This window comes from Paramisgurnus dabryanus, chromosome 4 (genome assembly GCF_030506205.2).
Source record: "Paramisgurnus dabryanus chromosome 4, PD_genome_1.1, whole genome shotgun sequence".
NCBI classification, from domain to species: Eukaryota; Metazoa; Chordata; class Actinopteri; order Cypriniformes; family Cobitidae; genus Paramisgurnus; species Paramisgurnus dabryanus.
Window position 1 is genome coordinate 2,260,940 of NC_133340.1, and position 22,191 is coordinate 2,283,130.

Sequence of the window (22,191 nt, forward strand, 5' to 3'; positions counted from 1 at the left end):
AATAAAACAGGATTGAAATATAAATTGTATTATTATTACCGGAAAAAAGCAATATTGCTAAAATAATCTCTGAGGTAAATGCGTCAAAAACGCTGTTACCCGCACAATAAGTCTAAATGAGCAATAAAAGTGAATAAAGCATTATTAGACCATGTCTCAAAACTTTATATGACAAAATATATTTAAAAGAAATGTATACTTACAGTTATTCAAAGATGCACACATTATTCCATATTACTCCCGTTTATGAGCACGTTTGTCTCTGGCCTCGCTCTGTTATGTAATAGATTGACAGGTGCGCATCTCCGTCTTTCAAACATATATAATTTTGTAATTACTACCTTAGGAAAATTAGCCATGATTTTATCATTGTGAAAATGTTTTTTTTTTTTGCAGATTAAAAAGATTTGTATTTCCGCAATTTTACTACAAATACCATGGTTATGGTATATTGTGGAGTTGGAGACCATAGTAAATTTGTGTCTACTGTTGTTTTACAACAAATAAAAACTAAAAGACTATGTTAGTATAATTAAACAATGGTGAATGGGGCTCACAAAACGCACGCTGTTTCACACATACTCTGTATGCGGAATAAGCCAAGTTAGCGCTGAGGTACCTGTGCATCCCGGTCAGTCTCCTCTGAGAGGCTGTTTTCGGTGGCGGCTGGACTGACAGTCACCATGGGTTGCGGTCGCGTCTGACCCCCAAAAATGCTTTTATTTCTCAAAAAAAATCAGTAGACTGGTGCAGAAGTTTTAGGCGAGTTACTTAAGTTAGTTATTTTTCACGAGGCTTTAAGTAGCCTAATTTGCTATAGCCTAATGTTAGGAAGGCTAATATCTTACACTTTCTTCTGGCTTGAATAATTTTGGGTTACATTTTGACAAAACCTTTCAGATCTAAGTATTATGTTTTTTGTTTAATTTAATGTTAAACATGAATCTGTTTTTTTATTTATTTTGGAAATAATGAGGTCTCTGTTTAAGAACCACAACGAACGCTGGCTCGCAGCTGCAGTTTCCGCTGCTTTAGAGCACCGCACATGCACGCACATATATGTTTGAAACATAGTTTAACTGTCTGCCACAAGTTGATCTTGTAATAAAGGTCTCATCGAGGAAAAACACGCTGTATATTTGTATTCATTGCATTTTTTAAGTATAAAAGTTAAATAACAAATTGTATTATAAAAATATTAATGATTAATCGATAGTCGATCGTTAATTCTCCCGACGATCGACAAAGAAAACTTAATCGAATGCCCATCCCTAGTTTAGGTACTAGGTGATCACGTTGAACTTGAAAATAAAGGCATTTATGAAGCTCATTTGAAAATTGCCGCGGCTCATTTAAGAAAATGACAGCTCAGAAGAGACTGCGCTTTAGTTTGGGGTAGTAATAATAAAGACATAGGATGATCATCATCACCTTTTCTGTTACCACTGAAATGTAGATGTAATGTATTTCCAAATCTAAACCCATCTTATGCGGAATGTTGCCTAATAGACTGCAACACGATAAAACCAATGGATTAAACGGGCACCTTCAGAATGTGTAAAAGACCCACCGGCCAAAGCAGCTCGCACTGTGTTTTCTAGAACAAATGCAGCAAAGATATTTAATGCTAATGTATGAGCCATATACTGTAGGCCTACGCTGAGTTTTATTTATTTATGATGAGGTGTGTTCTAATTAACAATGCAATGCAAGTGAACGCGCCATGCCGGCGCCTTCATGCACGGACCGGTAATTATATACTCTGCTATATTTGCTTTTTATTTATTAAATACATGCATTTGGTTGATGAAACATTTATTAAAATTAAGATACAATTTATACAAAACGAAATTCACTTTAAAGAAATGCTTTCTACAAAGCAAAACTTAATAAAGTGGTTAAAATCATGGCTGAGGATTTACAGAAACAAAACTTACTCTGCACTTTACTGTTAGCCTAAAAGACATAAATGTTAATAATTTGGAACACAACCAGGAGAGACTTTAATTTTAATTATTTTATTGCTGTATTTTATTTACTTTTCGAATAAAGGAATTTATCAAAAAATAGCCTTTAGCATTTACTTTTCGCAAACCTTGTGAGCATGCGAAACCAAACGCAGTGACCTCGCGCCAAATGTTTTTTTTTATTGGTTTATAAAGTACAAACAGACCAGTTATGAAAAACTGAGTATGAGGGATTTGTTCACTTCACACAAAAAGATCTTGGAAAGAAAGAGATGACTAACTGTAGTAGGGTTTAGTCCACTGTCTATAATAGCCTAATTTACAGATCCCTTTTTTTAACCAACAACCGACAACTTTGACCGGTTAACGTTGATACGGTCAACCATCGGTCAAACGGTCATCGGTTAACATCCCTATGGTAAACACACAGCTGCTGTAACCATTGACTTCCATAGTAGGAAAACAAATAGTATGGAAATATTGTGATAAATGACAAAGAAGATATTCTGATAAATGATGGTAAGCCCACAGTGTAATTATTTTCATTATCAAAAAACTTCAAAAGTTTCCATTTTTAGGATCCCAAAACGCTGTCGTCGTGTAAACGACCAAACCGACAACTTTTGCACTGCATTGTTATTCTTTTTGGTGTGTAACAACAGCACCTGTCCACCAAATACTTTCATTTACTGACAAATTGAGTTAATAATGACAGAAATGTTATTTTCTCGTAGAGTTCATGGCTTCAGTCACGTTCTGCAGCCAATAACAGTGTTTTGAAGGCCACGTTACGCAACAAACAATCTCGCCATGGCATGTCATGGTGTGATTTTCTTGTTGTGGCCTATGACAGTAATTTAACAGATGGAAGTAGCAAAGAAAATGTGTCATAGACAAAAGCTGTCAAGACAGCAGCAGATTGTCTGGGGATAGTCTCAAAACGGCTCTGTGTAACAGTCACACAGATTTCGACTTGTGGGTCTCTGGTGAGAACCTTGTGTGTGAGAAAGCATGTGACACATTATTTTTTTATTATGAAAAAGGTGTCCACCTTTGGAGGAGTGTTTGTGTGTTAACTTCCTGTCTGGAAACATAAAATGTGTTCCATTGTATGACTCCCATTTTTCGTAAATTGTCAGCTGACTAATGATGACAAACCTAGACTTCTTGTCCAAAGCGATTATGAGTGTCGGTTTTGCCACTGCATTCATACCTGATCCTAGATCAGCTAGTAATGCTGTCTCAAATAGGATAGGAAAAGAGTTCTCTTGCGTCTCTAAATACAGCCAAGCTTCCATTCAAGAGAGGAAGTCAAGGCTACTTGTGGGGATTAAAACAAGAGCATGTAGGTTCACAGTTCCCCTCCTCCTTTCTCTCCCTCTCTTTCTCATAAGGAAAGCATAGCCAGCTGTTTGACAAACATTGCTAATGAGACCTAACAACTGCCCTTCTTTTTTTATTCTCTTTCCAGAGAATGTGTGAGCCTATGGGACAAAGCCATGCATATTCCAACGTCTCGCTTTCCCTGGAGAGAGTGCAGAGACGAATTTGTGGTAAAGTGAGCGATGGCAGGGTGATGTTGCATTAATGTTGCTGATCTGAGAACAGTTCAGTAGCTCACTAGGGTTAGAAGATAGAACAACATGGTAAACAAACTAATTCTAAGATAGTTTGGCTGATTAATTTTTCGAGGTTTTTTTTACCTTAATATAACTTACATATAACCAGGACCAATTTTCTGTATGACGTAGCACGTATGCTAAGCAAATACGCCCTCAGAAAAACATACAAAAGCTGTAACTTGACATTTTCAAGAATGGAAACTTTTCATGGGAATTAACGGGAATATATAGGAATTAACTCTTTCACCGCCATTGACGAGATATCTCGTCAATTAAGAGAAAACGCTTCCCCACCAATGACGAGATTTTCCGTCTTTCAGCTATACCGCTATTATCCACCAGGTGGCGCACTTCCGCAACTTATACAACCCGGAAGTAGCGCCTCACGTGAAAGAGAAAGAAGTCAGTGTATGTTTTAAAGATCGCTCTGCATCTGATCTCTATCAAAAGTCATTCACAAAAATGGAATTATCTCAGCTTTTTGCTTAAAAACTGGGTGTTTTTGAAGAAACCTACCCGTGTTTGAGAGGTGATTACAAGAGAACTAATGAAGGTAGGATGAAACGTTTTTTTTTTGTTTTGTTTTTTGAAAGCAGAGGGTCTGTTCTTTAATCTGATATATTGTTTGTTTATATATTTAAAGAAGAACATTTTCTGGAAGGCATTAAACTTTTGTGAAAATTATGAAAAATGCTGGCGCTGGGTGGCAACTTTTTTTTTAAATGCTGGCAGGGAAAGAGTTAACAGGAATATGGGAATTAATGTTAAAGTTGCCTATAAAAGAGAACTTAACAAAAATCATGCAGCATCATTTTGCTTAAAACAACAAGATTTATTTTATGCAAATTCAGTTGAATTTCTATCTCGCACATTCCTTAGTCCCATGCGCACTGCTCGCGATAAGTCTATAGCAGAATAAAAGTTTTTGTTTACATGAACTGTGTATAATATATTTGTATAGATAAATGCACACACATGCAGTATATATTCAAGAAATGTTTACATGTGTATATTTGTATAATTATTTATAATTTATATTATATATAAATACTTAATATATAAATATATATTTTTCTTAAAATTATACATGCATGTGTGTACATTTATATATACATAATCATTATACACAGTTCACACATATATGGGATGTAAACAAAAACTTTATTTCTGCTGTAGATTAATTGCGATTAATCGTTATGCATCTCTACTGCTTACTGAAGGGCCAATGAGGACACACCCCTGCAGACAAAATAATGTCAAAATGTCCATCTTTGCATGTAGGAATTACAGAAATTTGTTTAAAACTTCCTTGTGCTGTTATACCATTGTAAAGACAAACACACTGACTGAAAAAACATTTTGGTAAAATATTTACAAAAATAGTGTCTAAAAACGACACCCCCCTGAAATGAATCACTAATATTAGATTGATTTCCTAAGGATAGTACCCCACGGGTTGGGACGGGTCAGCTTACTTTTGAGTACAGTACGTTTTACCCGAAACTTTTTTAGTACCCCCCATGTCAAAAACCTCCACAGGTTGAGAATCAGGAACACCATACCAGTGTTTTCCTTGCAGTGTGTGGTGGTAGATCCTCGTTGCGCACATCTGCATGCACCTATGCAATTTTGCGACTTAGCAGAGCGAAATTACGCAGCAGCAAAGTGCCATAAGTATCAGTATTCTACTTTGTATTAACTTACATGCATGTCTGCTTAAGACCAAACAATTTTTTTTTTTTTATGTTTGTATATGATATAGTTTTTTTCAATTTCCAAATAATTCCCATAAATTTCCCATGGAAAGTTTCTGGAAATTTTCCTTTGCAACCCTAGTGGTGCCTCTTCATAAAGTACACCTTTGTACCTAAAGGGTGCATAATAGTACATCAAAAAGTACATATCTGTACCATACTATGACCTGTGACAGCTTTTGTAGCATTTTTCTGAAAGTAGGGGATTTTTTCTCTTTTTTTCCATCATGTTTTTCTGGACATAAATAAGATGTTTTAGTACACTGATCAAGTTCTAAACACTTGTGCAAAAGTCTGCATTCCCTGGCTACTTTAAGGCTCTTAAGATGCTCTCAAATCATGCTGGGATAACATGGACATGCACAAACATGTGGAGGCCATGCCAGCTCAAAGCAAAAGGGGTAACATAGCAAACACTAGAAAATCTTAAAATTCTTTTTTTTCACTATGTAAAAGTCACCCAACGTACTATCTATAATGTATATACAGCTGCTCTATAGCTAATCCATAATATATGCATATATGCTTGCTAGACATGGTTCCATAAATATTTAAAACAAACCCCAGAGTCCATCTTTTGCAGGGGATACATATGCTTGTACTCCAGCCATATATGGGTACTACTCCAAGCCACCAAACTATAAGAAATCTGTCATTGAAGTTATGGCCTAAATTGCCCAAAAGGGGGTGTGACTCTGGGCAACATGCATAAAAGTTTAATGAAAGTAAGAGCCTTACAGCGGATCTTTCATGCCCCTGATGTTATATCTGTGACGTCAGCTGATATAACCAAAACAACGTCACCAATAACCGCTAACTCTCTGACACACATTGCATAAACACATAATACGTGCATGCATATATATGCATTTATGTATAACGCATATTATAAAGAGTTTTGGAGTACCGATGACACTCATGTTCGTGATTTCGTCCAAATTACCCCACAAACGTTTTTTTGTAGCCAACCAGATCCCTCTATCTACTGTCTACAGAAAGCAAAGCTGGTTCGAGGAAGACGCGCGATTGAAACGTAGCCAACTCACGTAATGTTTGGATGGATTCCTCCTCTTCTCCACATCCACGACTTTTACATCCAAAACTGTCCGAAACTGCATTTTGAAAGAGGAGCCTGGCGATCAAATGCCGAGACGGGGATAAATTCCCTGCGCGCAGGACAGTCACGAATGCGTGCGCGCGAATAATATCACTGTTCTTTTTCAATGAACGTGCACGATCGTTGCACCCCGGACGGTCCGTTTATTACCCTTGCTTGACGTAACACAGATATGAAGATCGAGTATTAAACAACGGTGTATAACTTAAATCCGCAAGCAAATTCTCATATCCATCGCGCGTTCCCAGAATCCGAATTGAGGCGCGTTTAACACTCTCGTTGTGGAATCCGAATCGACACTTCTTGAGGATTGGCGCGTATCCTTTGTGTGGACTACTGTAGTCTACCTGGAATCAGTAGGGGGTTCGCGTCAAACGTGAGCGGTGCGCGTCATTAACGCCGGGACGCGCATTCACCGCGAGGTCCATTCGCTGGAGAGCGCAGTCAATGCTCGGCAGGAAGCGCGCGCGCACGCTGGGATATTTGGGCAGTGGGGTTGGGCTTCATGACAAGGGCTCTGTTGCAGTTCAAGGAGGAGGAAAACACGAGCGTTCAGTTGATAATAGACAATTTGGCATTGTTTGTTTCTTTCGGTCTGGGCTAAAACGTTTAGAGGGCAGCTATTGAAAAATATAAAGCAACAAACTGAACACGCTAAATATAAACACGGTCTATAATTATCGCAAGCTTCTAAATAAACTCCACATCTGTGGCATAATCTCACATTATGATGGGCACCGTTTAAATGAAAAGGCCTGAGATTTGATATCTTTTTCATAGATACACGGCATCTGCCAATGAGGATGCAATGAACAGAAAGCGGCATAGATATAGATGTGCGCATGGACAGTAGCGGATTTAATAGCTCGCGCCGCCCTCTATTGGCCATTTACTAGAACTACAATTTACAACAACGGACTGTTTAAAAGTTCAAACACAAAATAAAAAATCTTATAATTTACTCACCCGTGCGTTCTTTTAACCCATGTTTTACTTTTTTGAGTTGAATTTTATACAAAAAAAAAAATGTAAGTTACAGTGTTGTCATATTATATGAAACCAACATTAAAGCACCCCAAAAAATCATACATTTATCAAAAAATTAGTTTATATGTCTTCTGAAGCGAAACAATATGTCTGTAAATTATTATTATTTTTGTTTCAAAATCGGGTGTCCATGGAAACAGTGATCAACGCGCACTTTGACGACGTTGAATCTCATTGGTTCTCGCAAATCTCGCGACTAGTTGTTACGTGCGCGTTTATGTATGTGGGGGAAAATCGAAAATATTTATTTGTTATTATTATGTTAATATGCTTGGTTTGTGCACAACTTTAAGGTTTGAAATTAAATCATTTTTTAACTCACTTATTTTGATAGTATGTTCTTATTTTGTGTGTTTCCTTTTTTTCTGTAAAGCGATTTGAGATAGTTCTTTTAAAGGTGCTATAGAAAATAAAGTTTATTATTATTATATTGTTATTGACTTAAGAAAGGAATTCATACATCTGTGATGGCATGAGGTTAATTATAAAATATTATTTACATTTGAATGAACTATTCCTTGAACCTTTATATTTTTGCTTAGACTTATATTTTTTATTGCTCTTAATTATATATTTATTTATATATTTCTTCTTGTACAAACAATATAATACATATATGCATTTTGTAAACACTTCTATCTAAAGCAATTTACAGTGCATTCAAGCTGTACATTTTATATGTTCCCTGGGAATTGAACCCATGACCTTTGCACTAAACGCATAATACTTCATAAGTCAAGCAAGACTATATACACAGGGAAACACGTTCAAATACTCTCTGTGAAATAAATTAGGTTAAATTGGCAACAATAAATAGCCTGAATCCAATCATTTCAAGAGAGTTTATTAACTGTTAATGTTCTATGCGCCAGCAGGGATTTGGGAATAGCCATGATTGCTTTAAATGTTTAAAGAAATGATGCTACAGAACAGTATAGTGAGCTTCTGTTGTGCTGATTATGTCACTGTTGCATTCCAGAAACTTCAGCGCCACCTCCAGGGCCTCACGACTCATGTTTTGGCTGTAGCGCTGTCTAACACTGGACAATATGTGCAGAATGTGGCATCCTTTCTCAGTATCTGCAAAACAGTGACATATGTGTTTATATATTTAACCTCACATCAGGGTGCTGTTCAACAGACACATAATGACTGGTTGACTGTACACTAACCTGCTTAATACAAGGCAAATTACCAAATAAATAAATAAATAGACATATAGATTTAAGCTGCAATTGTTTTATTCCGTGAGAAGAAAGCCAGAGCAGATAAGAGAGATGTTGGTTGCATGGGAATGCAGTTTCTCAACCAAAAGTATGCAACATAATGCAGGAAGTAATTGCCAATCAGAATCAAGGTTTTCAAAAATTAGTATGTAAAACTAGTATACAAAAATACATACATTTTTCCCTTTTGGTATCCACTCGTAAAATGTCTTTGATCACTGTGTGGAGATCTTTGTCTTGTTCCGTCACCTGGAGAGGCCAATGGAATAAGAAAATATATGAAAAGATTTAAAGAAAGCATAGTTTTTCATGCTTTCTTTGTTATGTAACATTCTGGTTTCAGTTAAAAACACATTCATGTAATGCACTTTAATGGGAATTTAATATTATCTAAACTAAAGACATATCTCTTTAATAAAGCATTCACATAATTCGTCTGGGTAATATACTTATGCTGCAATAGTCAGCTTGTCCGGAACCAAGCAGATATCCAACCATTAAACTGTATGACATTTGCAGTTAACACTAGCAGCTTAGGTAATGTCATATATACATTTATATAAATTTTTTTTTCAATTCAATTTTATTTCTATAGCACTTTTTAACAGTTGTTTCAAATCAGCTTTACATTAATAAAAGCAGGACAAAACACAAAAATCAGTGGACAACAAAAGTAGCAGAGTACAGCAGCTAAGATTAAACCGTACTAGCAAACGTAGTAATAATGTAATGTATAGAAAAGAGTTCTAGTTTAAGCCAATGTCAGCTGACTCCCTAGTGGTTGAAAAACTCCTAGGAGAAAAAAACCTAATTTATAGGGGGAAAAAGTCCTTGAGAAAGACCCAGACAAAGGACATATTTTCTGAGGCATTTACATACATTGTAGACTTCATCCTGGGTTCGCATTTTGCGGAAAATTTTCCCCTCTTCCTGAAGAAGGCCCAGGGTCTCTTTCAGAAGATTTCGGATTTGTGTGGGAAATGACGTTGTGGGCTGATCCGGTTCCTTTAGACAAAAAGAAAAAAAATTTATATTCGATGGGTCATCCCTAAAATGAATTACTTTCATGTCATTCAAAAATTCCGATTCAATGTAAAGTATATATAATGAAACAAAAAGGTCAATATTTATTTATAGGTCAATATTTTTTTATTAATATTTATCATACTGAAGCCATACTCTATTTATCTATGTTCTCGACTAAGAAAGGTGTTTATGAGATTCTCATCACAATATGTTGCTGTCCTTGAATCTCCAGACTAGCAGCATCTCAGAGGAGATTTCATAAAAGCACTACAGACGATCGGTCCCGCCCGCTGCCATCAAATATTGCAATACGGTCTCCCCTGCCGTGCCTACCACACGTTATTCCTGGCTGTTATATCCGCTTACAGCCCAGCCAGGAGTAGTGACATTGAACAAGGACAGATTCTTGATAGCATTATGCATTCAGGTTTTTACTTTATCTTGTCCCCTTTGCCTATGTCTCCAACGTTCAGTGGTGGGTCAGAACCAGTACCTGTTCTGCTGAAGCGTTCTGGACCAATGAATGCAAGAGAAACTCCACGTCATAAGGTCGAAATCTTGCTACCTCTTTCTCTGACAGAAACTCCTTAAGGGTGAGAACTGATCGAGACACCAAATACTGGAAATTTGAGGAACCACCTGATCTGTAAATAAAGATTATGAAACTTTAGCCTGGATTTCACAGACAGGGTCACACATATCGCTGGATTGTAAAGTCACCCAAAAACAGACAAACAGATCTGTCTCACTTACTGTTTGCCACCTAGCTCCTCACTTTGTACTTGGGCCAGCTTATCATAGCAAGTCCTGTACAGCTGAGGCATTTCCAGCATACGTGAGATCTGCACGGCCATCACAGGGTCGTCCACTTTATCTACACAACACGTACCCACACACAAAAACAAACAAAAGAAAAGCAAATACAACAAGACAAAAAGTTACTATATTTGAGTCTGTTTGTTTTTCACACAGATTAGTTAATAAGGAATTCATTAACCATCTACAGGTTCCGGTTGGAACAAGAAATATTTAGATTTCACACTGTAACCAATGACATATTGTGGACGTCTATTTACAGAAGGATGAGGCCTTGATCTCCCTTTGACCCCTGGAGGTTTTGACGGCCCCTCGCACCCTGAGCAGCTCTCCGATCTCCAGGATGGAGCTTTTCCGTTGAGCCTCCTTCAGTCGTCTGAGTTCATCTTCAACGCAAAAACCTCCAGAGGATACACTGGAAACTCTGCCTACCAAATATTAAGTTGATGTGAAGATTAAGGGAGAAATTCACATCAGATCTAACCAACATGATCTCACGGAAAGTCATGTTTTATGGGTCACGAAAATTTGATTAATTTATTAATTCAGCTTTTTTTCAAGCCTTGAGCACGGATGTCTTTTTCATGTCACTCGCATGAATTTCCCCTTTTAAAACTATTCTCGCCTGGAGTTGGGGTTAGAGTTTGGGTTAGGATGTCTAAAAATGTGACAGAAAGTGATTCCAACCCCAAGCAGCAATGGTAAGAAAATAGAAAAAAACTATGAAAAAACAATACATAAAATGAAATGGAAAAAAAAGGTGTGTCACAGATACAAAAAATATTTATAGAAATTTGTGCGAGTGACACGAAAATAACATTTGTGCCCTAGGCAGGAAAAAAAATAAATTTGTGCCATGAACACTAATAAATTAATCTAATTTTTTGTGCCTATAACACGACTTTCTGTGAGATCAGTCTTTATCTACCCCTACATGATGTATTATATACAGCCGTGAAAAAAATTAGAAAAGCAAACCTCAGAAGTAACATAAACTCACAGCAATGTAAAAGACTGAAAGCATGACCAGACACATGAAAAATATTCCATTAAATAAAAAATTTTGAATGGTTCCTAAAATACATGGAAAACTTTAGCATTGAATTGTTGAAAAATGAATCTGGATTTGTTTTCTTTACAGTATTCAAGATGTTGTTGAAAACACTCCATCTTTAATGTTATTTTGACAATTTTCCCCATTTTAAATTTTTAGTAAATAAATCCAAATATATATATATATATATATATATATATATATATATATATATATATATATATATTTATTTATTTATTTATTCTGTATATTAAAAATCTTTTTAACATTATTTTAACACACAAAACTGAGAATTTAACATTATTTCAATACATTATTTAACTAACCTGTAGTTGGTTCTCCCTGGTCTCTCCATTTTTCATCTTTCCAACAAAGACAGTTTATAACACCAGTACTATCATCCACTGCGTGATGAACATAAATAGACAGGCTCCAATAAGAACCAGGTTATATAATCCTTTTTTTTTTTCACATTTTTATTAAGTGCCATTTCTTACTATGTTAGGCAGCAATGCTAAATATAAGCAATGTATTCATTAGTCTGACTACACTTTACTTGGCCATGTGTTAACATCTTTTGTTGCCTGTTATTACCTCCATAGCAATAGAAATCTTCTCTCTCCCGCTTGCACACAACCGTCCCCAGTACATCCACCTGGAATATTGGGTGGGTCTTGTAGAAATAAACACCTAGGAGACATTATTAGATTACAGTTTTATACTGCCCTACAAAGCCAAAGGGCAGTAACTACGCATTTGGTCAAAATTGAGTTAAAGGTGCAGTGTGTAAATTATAGCAATTGCAACCAATGGCTCAGTCCACTGCCCAACCCTCGCTTTTGAAATGCATAGAGAAGCTACGATAGCCACCACCAGACAAACATTTCATCGTCGGAGACAACTTAGTAAAAAAGTTTGTCCGTTAAGGGCTTCTGTAGAAACATGGCGGTACAAAATGGCGACTTCCATGTAAGGGGACCCTCGGTGTATGGATATAAAAATGTCTCATTCTAAGGTAATAAACACATAATGGTTCATTTTAAAAGGTCTTTCTACACCACTGATAATATAGTTTTGTATATTATTCTGCATTTCTTTCAAGAGATCCTTCTAAAAATTACACACTGCACCTTTAAGGATTGAAATGGGCTTTGTGAGATCTGTTGTGTCTTGTGAAAAAGTCTTCTGATTCAATTTTGTCCCATTTAGGAGAAACGTGTGTGCCAAAATTGCAGTGACATGTTTGACTGGCTGATGTAAAAAACTTAAGGGCATTTTTCTCAGTTTCAGTGTTTGCGTAGTTACTGCACTTAGCCTTTGTAGGGCAGTATAGCTGTGCTAATAATGTATTGTATATGATACATATGATAATGTATATGTACCATAGCACAAATATAAAGGAAATACAGTACTGATGTAAGCAGAGGATGCATATCTACAATAGTACAGCTCTCTCATATGTATATAGTTTATATATGTATATAGTATATATATGTATAAGACCAGAATAGGTTTAATAAAAATATTTTCAGTACTCATTAAATGTGCAATGTGATAAAACTAACGTTCATTTAAAAAGTATGCCGTACAAAAATGGCAGCTAAATTTATATACACTTTTAGGCAAGTATTATAGGCTTTGAGTATGTGAGTAAAGTGTTAAATTGTGTTTTTTATCGTACCCGGCACCTGTCTGGACTCTCTCATCTGTAAGATGTCTACGATGTAGAGTTTGGAGTATGCAGAGAACACGGGGTCTAAACCCCACAGCATAGACGGTAACTCGTCGCAATCAGCTGCTCCGAAGCTTTCTGCCATCAGACAGCACACACCGTAATGAAATGCATTTTTGTTTTGCTGTTTTTTGGGGGATTAAGGATCTTGTTTAGTTATATTTGAAATATACTGGGCTTGAAGAAGTTGCTGCAAAACAGTGCCAGCAGCGCGTTCGTGTTTTTCCGCTCTTGCGCAGTACACTCATTGCGCACGTTGCAGGGCACGCTTCATTCATTAATATTGATGAGAACACGTGACGTGCCGCTCCAGCAAGTTATCAAATGGCATAACTAGCAACTGCAAGATAAAATATTTATATTATATTAATATCTCGTTTTGTATTTTAAACTTTTTTCTACCCATATATTAATCCCTATTTTGGGAGAATTAAGCTGTAAGGCGAGAAGACTTTCATGTACTCCGTGCTATGGTAGTGCTGTTATATATTGCTATATTCTGTTTGTCTATGTTTTATATCTGCAAATGTTGGAGTTAAAGTGACAGAAAACGCGATTTTTAAATACAAGAAACAATGACAAATAATCAGTCTTAAAATGTCAAACAAAGTATGGTTCAGTCATTTACATTAAGATATAAGAAACATTGAAAAATGTCATGGAACTCCAATAAAAATCACATTAAGATCATAAGAAAGAAAGAGATAGAAAGAAAAGAGATAGGTCATAAAATAATATTAAAATATTAATAGGATTAAAATTAGGATAAATATATTAAAAAATAATATTTAATATGTCACACATTTTTATCGTTTTAATAGCTTATTCATAGAATTTTGTTTGCAGGCTCCTCGTGCCACATCCAATATGGCGGCGCCGCTGACGTAGCACAGGAGCGGATGCAAGCGGCCATTGCTTGGTCTAACGTTTTAGGCATTTTAATGTTTATTGGAAGAAATAATAAGCAATAAGTACTTTACAATTATTTCTGAAAATCTGTAGGCCTACTGTTGCTTAAGGAAACACATCGAAGCATGTGCAAACCCGTTGTGTTAGAAATAGATTAGAAAACATAAAATCCAACGTAAGAAATTCGTCATACGGTGGCGCTACGATTCCGTTGCAAATCAAGTCCTAGTAGGAATACTCCAAAATTGATGAAAGTTTACATCGTAAACGTTTACATCGTAAATGTAATGCATTTTATAGAAGAAAGCGTTTCCTGGTCGTGGTCGTAGGTTTTTTCACAACCAGTGGTCCCCAAACACCAAAGTTCCCTGCTTAACTTTTTGTCCAAGTTGACTATTACATTGTTAATAAAAGCAGTGTTCCCTGACCGGGAATCGAACCCGGGCCGCGGCGGTGAGAGCGCCGAATCCTAACCACTAGACCACCAGGGAGCTGCTGGGTTAGAATTGGATTTCCCAACAGGTAGTTCCCCACACCAAAGTTTCCTGTTAACATTTATTGTCCAAGTTGACTAGGTCTATTAGCTGCACTGTACATAAAAACTGTGTTCCCTGACCGGGAATCGAACCCGGGCCGCGGCGGTGAGAGCGCCGAATCCTAACCACTAGACCACCAGGGACCTGCTGCAATTGAATAGGATTTCCCAACAGGTAGTTCCCCACACCAAAGTTTCCTGTTCACATATTTTGTCCAAGTTGACTAGGTCTATTAGCTACACTCAATTGTAATTTCGCAAACACTAGTCCCCCACACCAAAGTTCCCAGCACAATTTTTGTCTATGTTGACTAATATAAAGTAAATACACTACTCACAATAATTTAGGGATATTGTTATTTACATGAGTGCTTTTCCTATTTGCTCAGAATTTTAATGAAAAAAAAGATCCCTTTGATATTATTAATAATAAATGAGAAAAAAACACCATTTTCTTTATTTTAATATTTATTACCCCAAATATTTAGACAATAACAAGGATAGCCCCAAATTAAAACAATTGACAATGTCATTTGCCGCATTGACAGCGATGTTGGGGGTGTGTTGGTGGAATTGGGGGGTGATGATAGATTCTATGATGTCTCTGAGGTAAGAACGTGCAGAACAGAAAAGTGAGGTGAGAGCGCCGAATCCTAACCACTAGACCACCAGGGAGATGTTGGAGTCCCAAGTGATTTCACAACACGTAGTCCCCCACACCAAAGTTCCCTGCTTAACTTTACCCCAAGTTGACTATTAATATGCAACTTGGAGAAGAAGTTAGGCAGGGAACTTTGTAGTGGGGCACTACCTGTTGTGAAATCAAATATGACCCTAACAGCTCCCTGGTGGTTTAGTGGTTAGATTCGGCGCTCTCACCGTCGTTGCCCGGGTTCGGACCTTTTATCAGCTACACCAGGGGTCTTCAACGTTTATTGCGTCGGGGACCCCTTAGATGAGAGAGGCATGGAGCAGGGACCCCCTAATACTAAATGTGTAAAACAGAGATATTTAAGTAAGCAGTAAGGTACGAGAGGCTGCCTTTTCATATTAGGCACAACGCAAAGTGGAGTAAAGTACAACTGATGTCCAATCAGAATCAAGAACTGTTTTATAAATAGAAACAAACCATATTGTCCCACACTATATATATATATATATATATATATATATATATATATATATATATATATATATATATATATATATATATATATATATATATATATATAGCCATACTATATTAACATGCATAATTTTTTTGTTAAAGTAGATTTTGTTCTAATGAATATAATAATAATACATTTTATTTATTATTTTATTTATTTTATTAAAATTAATAATAATATTTTAAGGTATTTGGATTGTAATATATTTTCATTTTACTGTGAATTGGACAAGGGCTTTCAGTTTATAAAGAAGACTGATCATGGTGAATGGCACAAAGACTGGTGAATGGTCTATTCTGGAGGGGATAGAGGTTGTGCTACTTTTGATTTTGAGGTCTGTTGCCTTTCTCGTGTATCATCATTGTCACGAGTTTAAGTAACGCAGGTTTATTTTCTGTATAGCTTCATATCAGACTCAGGAGAACAACATGCAACGAGTCCGAGCGCATCTCTTTGGGGAAACTATTTGAGAGGCGGATTTCAACCCGACTATGAATCTTGCACAAAGCACCATCACGGCGCGCGTTTTATTCATTTTGTAAAATCGAGCGATAGTTTTGTCACAATTTAAAATGCAGACGCGGTGTGGTGTCATTTGCCTGTTGAATTAGCGCTTTAAATCTGAACCGCGTGAAACAGACATGTAACGTTTTGGACATATATTTTACGTTTTAAGCAAAAAATAGCTTGTCGTTAAACATCATTTGGCGGACCCCCTGCAGTTCCGTCACGGACCCCCGGTTGAAGACCCATGAGCTACACAGCTGATAAAAGCTGCGTTCCCTGACCGGGAATCGAACCCGGGCCGCGGCGGTGAGAGCGCCGAATCCTAACCACTAGACCACCAGGGAGATGTTGAGGGTCAAAGTGATTTCACAACAGGTAGTGCCCCACTTTAAAGTTCCCTGCTTAAATTCTTCTCCAAATTGCCTGTTACACAGCTGATAATCCTAACCACTAGACCACCAGGGAGCTGGTTGCACACAATTGAGTTTAACCATACCCCGATAAAATATGTAAAATATGCATTAAACATTCTCAAGTAGGTTTGAGTTTACAGTACTCTTACTGTTTCTTTCCACATCAAAACTCATGTGTCATCACTCTTAGTCGTTCTTATTTCTTTCAACATGTTTATAAAAGTCCTGATTTAGATCTGTGCATCAAAGGTGTGACTCATTATACAGTAACAGTATTTCTTCTGTAAACGCAACTATTATTCCAGAGGGACACGTTTCTCATAATAGTGCAATTGGTGTCATGTCACTCACATCATAAACGGTAATAAACAATTGATGAAAGAGTGATAGCTACAGCAGGTGTGAGCAGACGCCATATGAATTGGTCATAAACTCAACTACCAAGTATTGACTTGAACCCGCTGACCCAAAAATCGCAGACAAAGCCATATTCATTCACCCATATTGCATTGTGCAATACTGTTACAAATGAATGATTATCATGACTGTATGACCCAAAGGTCAGATGGACAGGCATGATAACTCATTAGAAACTCAGAAAACAGATCAGTTATCTTTTTGAAGTACACTATCTTTGTTTTATTACTATTAAGATCATTCACCAGATCATTATGTACTCTTTTACAGACTGTATAAAGAACAGCTTCTTTATACAGGTTTAGCAATACGTCAGTGTATGGCACATATCATTCTGACATAAATATTTCCAAGGATTATATCTTAACATAAATAGGACTAGGTTCAGTCACCATCACAGTCTATAACGTGAACTTTGGACAGACGAGTTAGGGCAGACTGACTGTCAGTATAAAGAAAAGGTTAAAGAGTAACTGTCCACGTATTGATCACATTTTGCAGAATAGCAAGACAGTCTGTTCGACATTTGTCTGTACCTCATATTTTTTCTGTAGCAGATTCCTTAACACTGTTTAAAAAGCAATGCAACAGTAGTTTAATATCCCAAGGCTTTTTTGAAAGAAAATAGGGAGAGTCTCTAAACTCCACAAGGGAAATATAAACGTAAAAAAAAACTAAAATTAGACTAACACAGTTTACACCTAACAACCAGTGCTTTTTTTGGTTAAGTCACTAACACACTATCAAAATCTAACACTTTTAGGCAAGGTAAACAACAACTTTGTCCCAGGCCCTATGTGAGAAGATTTTCTTTGGCATATTTACACTGTTGGGTGGATGGGGGGCCAGGCCCCACCCTTTGAAATGTTGCCTAGGGCCCTTGAATTCAAGCGACGGCCTTGCTTTTAGGTTTCATACAAAAACATTCATTAAAGTGAAATCATATGAGAGGTAAGTCTTTGTGGAGGTTCGCCCTATCCCAGCAGCACTCTCTGCAGTCTGTCTTGGGGTACGCTGTTCTCATCTTCTGACTCCGTTTCACTCTGTGGGTTCGAGCTGCAAGGAGAGGAACACTGCGGAGAACAGAGGTAATGCATGAGCGGCAGGCGATACTTCCCACAGAAATCCACGAACTTGATGTGCCTTACGCACGAGTCAAAGTAAACACCTGCAAGAATAGTAAACAAATAAAAACATGTTACAAACAACTTAAATAATAGTTCTTATCTTTGTAATTTGGGCAATTGCCAGGTATGAGATGTTTTTTGTAGCAAATTAAAAAAAAGTCTCATGAAGTCAGAAGTTATATTTTTACAAAACTTTCTTTACATAAAAAAACAGTAAGCACAGCTTTTGTGGTTCCCTACCTGCACACTTCGGGTTCGGACACTCGCTAGCCAAGTTTAAATAATGGAAAACATTGGCTGGTAGGTCACATGGAAGGTATGGAAGGTTCTGGGATTTGATGGTTCGACCGGCCAGCTCCATCAGGGACGGAGGGTCGTAGGTCATATCCTTGATGAAACGCACGACCAACGGGTTGCCACGGAGACTGAGCTCCTGCAAATGAACGAGGCTGAGGATCTCGCGAGGAAGGAAGGTCAGCAGGTTGTTATGAAGACTGAGGGAGAGCAGGGAGTGCAATCTGAAAGGACAAAGACATATTATTCTTATTTTATAAGCTATTAAATTTCTGATATGAGAAGTGCAACGGTACAAAGAGTTCAATCTCACCTGCTGAGCTGGGGCGGGATGTTTTGGATGCGATTATCACACAGAACCAAATATTTCAGACAGGTGAGGTTAGCCACCTCAGGTGGGATCGATGAGATCAGGTTCCCACCCAAATACAGCATCTCCAAACTGGACAAAAAAAGTGTATGCAGTGCCAAATCAGTAATATTTTACATTGCAAAGGCTAAACTATAAAAGGGAAGAAGAAAGGATAATGCCTTGCATACTCCTGGGACATTTAGGTAGTCCTTGTGAATGTTTTAATAAGGAAATGTGTTTGGTAAACTACTCAGGGTTAAACAGAAGATATTTAAACTTAGATATTTACCTACGCTTAACTATGGAAACTGTAAACAGGATAACCGAATGTCTTATGTAATACTGGAAGTGTTTAAACTGTAGTAGTGACCAATACAAACAATGAAGGCTAAAATAAAACTCCCTCTCCAAAAAGGAAGTTCAAAGTATAGGATTTAAGTTAAACATCTAATGTTAACAATTCAGGATGGGATGAAATGATTAACTTAAGAGCAAATACTTGTTGTGTAATATTTGCATAAAACCAATTTTGTTGCTCTCTCTCATACGCAAGAGGTCTTCGAACCTTTTAAGGCTAAGGACCCCTCAATGGATAGAGAGGCGGAGCAGGTACATGATGGTTACATTACATTAAATCATACATTACAAATCAATCATACATTACAAATCTACATTACAATCTTAAAATTATAATTTTTGGTATACACAGTCACATATGTCTAACATACTGCATTACATTTTTTATTAACTGAATAGATTTTACTGTGGGAACCTAAATTTTAATCAAGTTTTAAATTTTATTTAAGCCTATTAATGCATTTTGTTGGATGCCTAATTTCCATATTCCAAAAAAGATATTTATTTAGAGGACCCCTTGTAATACAACCAGGGACCCCCAAGGGGTCCCAGACCCCCAGTTGAAGACCCATGCTATAGGCCAGGGCTACCATGAGCAAGGCTACCACAATGCAAGGGCTACTTTTGTGATATAGTCTCCTCAATTTCTTTTCAATTGTTTATATTTTTTATCATAGTTCAAAATGTGACATACATAAAAGAAGCCAAACTAAAATGTGTTATATATAAATATTAAAATTGAGGCTATTAATAGAATGGGCTTTGGCAGGCATCTTACAGACTCCATGCCGGCAACCTAGTGCCCCCGGGCACCATGTTGGAGACCACTGCTATATGCTATTCAATCCTCCAAATACCCCACCAAGCACCCTGGTTCTGGGAAAGCATTCAACTATGTAACACTGTGTACTTTTGAAACAGTTGATCCAAGAAGTCTTTTTCAAGCAGTGGTCCAAAAAAAAAAAAACTTCAAGGGGGTCTTATAGGCTACAGACTTAAACAAGCATTAAAACGAGATTTAACAACTAAAAATCAAGATACTTAATAGTGTTTGTATTCTTTATAATATACATCTTTCTAATGCCAAATAAAAAAACTGAATGAGGGGTGACAGCCGATCCTGTTCCCCTGTGAATGTCTGTTCCCCTTTACACAATCTTATACTACTTCTCGCTTTCCGTTTTTTTCCCTTTAATGTTTATTTTATAGTTATAATTGTTGTGAGCTGTATAAGTTTGTACAAACTGTACATATACTATTCCATAATAAAAAACACCCAGCTGTTCTAGGTGCCTGCGCATGCGCTATCAGCAGAAACGCTTGTACTCGAGGGGGAACAGAAGTTCCTAGAAGGAACATAATCGGAGGGGGCTTCACATACTTTAAACTTTCAACCAATCGTAAAACCATGATTATATAAATAACTAAATTTTGCTTTAGCTTGCAGGGTTATTAAGAGAACGACTTGTGCATATATCCTTTACGATTTAACCCTGTATGCATTTAAATACCTGGTCAGGTTCTCTATTTCGGAAGGAATGCTCTTCAGTCTGTTGCCTCCTAGTGAGAGTGAATGTAAGCTGGTGAGTTTGAGAAATTGCATGGGTATGTCCCCAAATCTGTTCCCGCTAAGATTCAGCGTTTCCACGTGCACGCATTCAAACCCCTTTGGAAACGACGATTCATCCAGAAGGTTGTTTTTCGCCACGAGCGTCTTTAAATTTGTTAATCGTATGAAGTCTTCTGGTATCGATGTGATCGCATTGTTGCTGATATCCAGATATTCCAGGTTGGACAGAAGACAGACAGAAGGTGGGAGAAGAGATAAACGATTGTAAGAGAGATGCAGCTCTTGGATTTGTTTGCGTTTACTGTCCACGATATGATCCAAGTTCGTGTCGTCAAGTTGGAGACGCGACAGATTTAAAACCGCGCACCTGTCATCCATGCTTGAGAAGCGCGCCATACCGTATAGTATATAGTGAGCAAAATAATCAACTAAATGTTAAATAAATTACAGTAAAGCAAAAGCAGCTATTCACAGCATGCAAAATCAAAGCTCCTCGGATTTATTATCCATACACATATAAGAGTTGTTATGTATGGACGGTCCCAACTGGAAACAGTGGCCGAGTTGCATAAAACGGTGCCATGGTTTTATCTGGACTTTTACTAGTTGTCACGCCTCCGGGAGTCTGTGGTTGGTTATTCTGCTATAGCAAATATGATGTGAGCTGCTCTCAAGACTCTTGCGTAACGCTGCACGTGCCAGTTTTACATAAACGTTAGACCTTCAGTACGGCCCATTACTTGTATTATGAAAGATTATTGATTGCATTAATAAATACAAAATGTTTTACTTTGTTATCCATTGATAAATGAGTGAGAAAACACATACGAGGCACCCTTTTTTTCCATTTTATGGCCATTAAGATTTATTCTTTTCATTGAAAAATCACAGTAATAAAAAGAAATTTGTGAGGGGAAAATCATGAATTTTTTTTAACAATGAATAAACATCCTAAAAATACTCTTCATTTTTATGTAAAAGTAAATGTGTATCAAAATACTGTTAATTATGAAACATGGATTAAAACATTGTTTAAAAATACATTGCAATATGAGGTTTTATTTACAAAAAACAATTGTAATATAAATGTCTCTGTCCTGTTGGTTTTTAGAAATATCAACATTATGCATTAGAAAATGGTTTATAGTAATTTATTACACGGGTCTCTGGAATGCTTGAT

The 22,191-nt window shown here is 36.9% G+C and overlaps 3 protein-coding genes and 3 non-coding genes across 8 annotated transcripts in view; all 6 read right to left on the minus strand.

The window, feature by feature from the left end:
• sh3pxd2aa (SH3 and PX domains 2Aa) overlaps positions 1-6,908 on the minus strand; it is a 149,137-nt gene extending 142,229 nt beyond the window's left edge. For all 3 annotated transcript variants that reach the window (XM_065295397.2, XM_065295399.2, XM_065295396.2), the window contains exon 1: positions 6,390-6,908. In XM_065295397.2, the coding sequence (XP_065151469.2) occupies positions 6,390-6,461 (72 nt within the window). In that variant the 5' untranslated portion in view covers positions 6,462-6,908. The remainder of the gene's footprint in view (positions 1-6,389) is intronic.
• A 1,427-nt stretch (positions 6,909-8,335) lies between these two features.
• On the minus strand, positions 8,336-13,589 carry stn1 (STN1 subunit of CST complex). The gene is made up of 9 exons (XM_065295400.2): positions 13,311-13,589; positions 12,224-12,319; positions 11,956-12,033; positions 10,836-11,003; positions 10,513-10,633; positions 10,253-10,403; positions 9,613-9,738; positions 8,910-8,982; positions 8,336-8,587 (listed from the first exon to the last, which is right to left on the minus strand). The coding sequence occupies exons 1-9, from the start codon at positions 13,444-13,446 to the stop codon at positions 8,430-8,432; spliced, it is 1,107 nt and encodes a 368-aa protein (XP_065151472.2). The 5' UTR covers positions 13,447-13,589; the 3' UTR covers positions 8,336-8,429.
• A 1,100-nt stretch (positions 13,590-14,689) lies between these two features.
• trnae-cuc (transfer RNA glutamic acid (anticodon CUC)) lies at positions 14,690-14,761 on the minus strand. Its single transcript has one exon. It is a non-coding gene; the product is annotated as a tRNA-Glu (tRNA).
• Positions 14,762-14,877: 116 nt separating this feature from the next.
• On the minus strand, positions 14,878-14,949 carry trnae-cuc (transfer RNA glutamic acid (anticodon CUC)). Its single transcript has one exon. It is a non-coding gene; the product is annotated as a tRNA-Glu (tRNA).
• A 1,804-nt stretch (positions 14,950-16,753) lies between these two features.
• Positions 16,754-16,825, minus strand: trnae-cuc (transfer RNA glutamic acid (anticodon CUC)). The gene has a single exon. It is a non-coding gene; the product is annotated as a tRNA-Glu (tRNA).
• Positions 16,826-17,501: 676 nt separating this feature from the next.
• lrrc58a (leucine rich repeat containing 58a) lies at positions 17,502-21,599 on the minus strand. Its single transcript, XM_065295401.2, has 4 exons — positions 20,953-21,599; positions 19,046-19,174; positions 18,679-18,956; positions 17,502-18,479 (listed from the first exon to the last, which is right to left on the minus strand). The coding sequence occupies exons 1-4, from the start codon at positions 21,405-21,407 to the stop codon at positions 18,286-18,288; spliced, it is 1,056 nt and encodes a 351-aa protein (XP_065151473.2). The 5' UTR covers positions 21,408-21,599; the 3' UTR covers positions 17,502-18,285.
• Between the last annotated feature and the right edge of the window lie 592 nt (positions 21,600-22,191).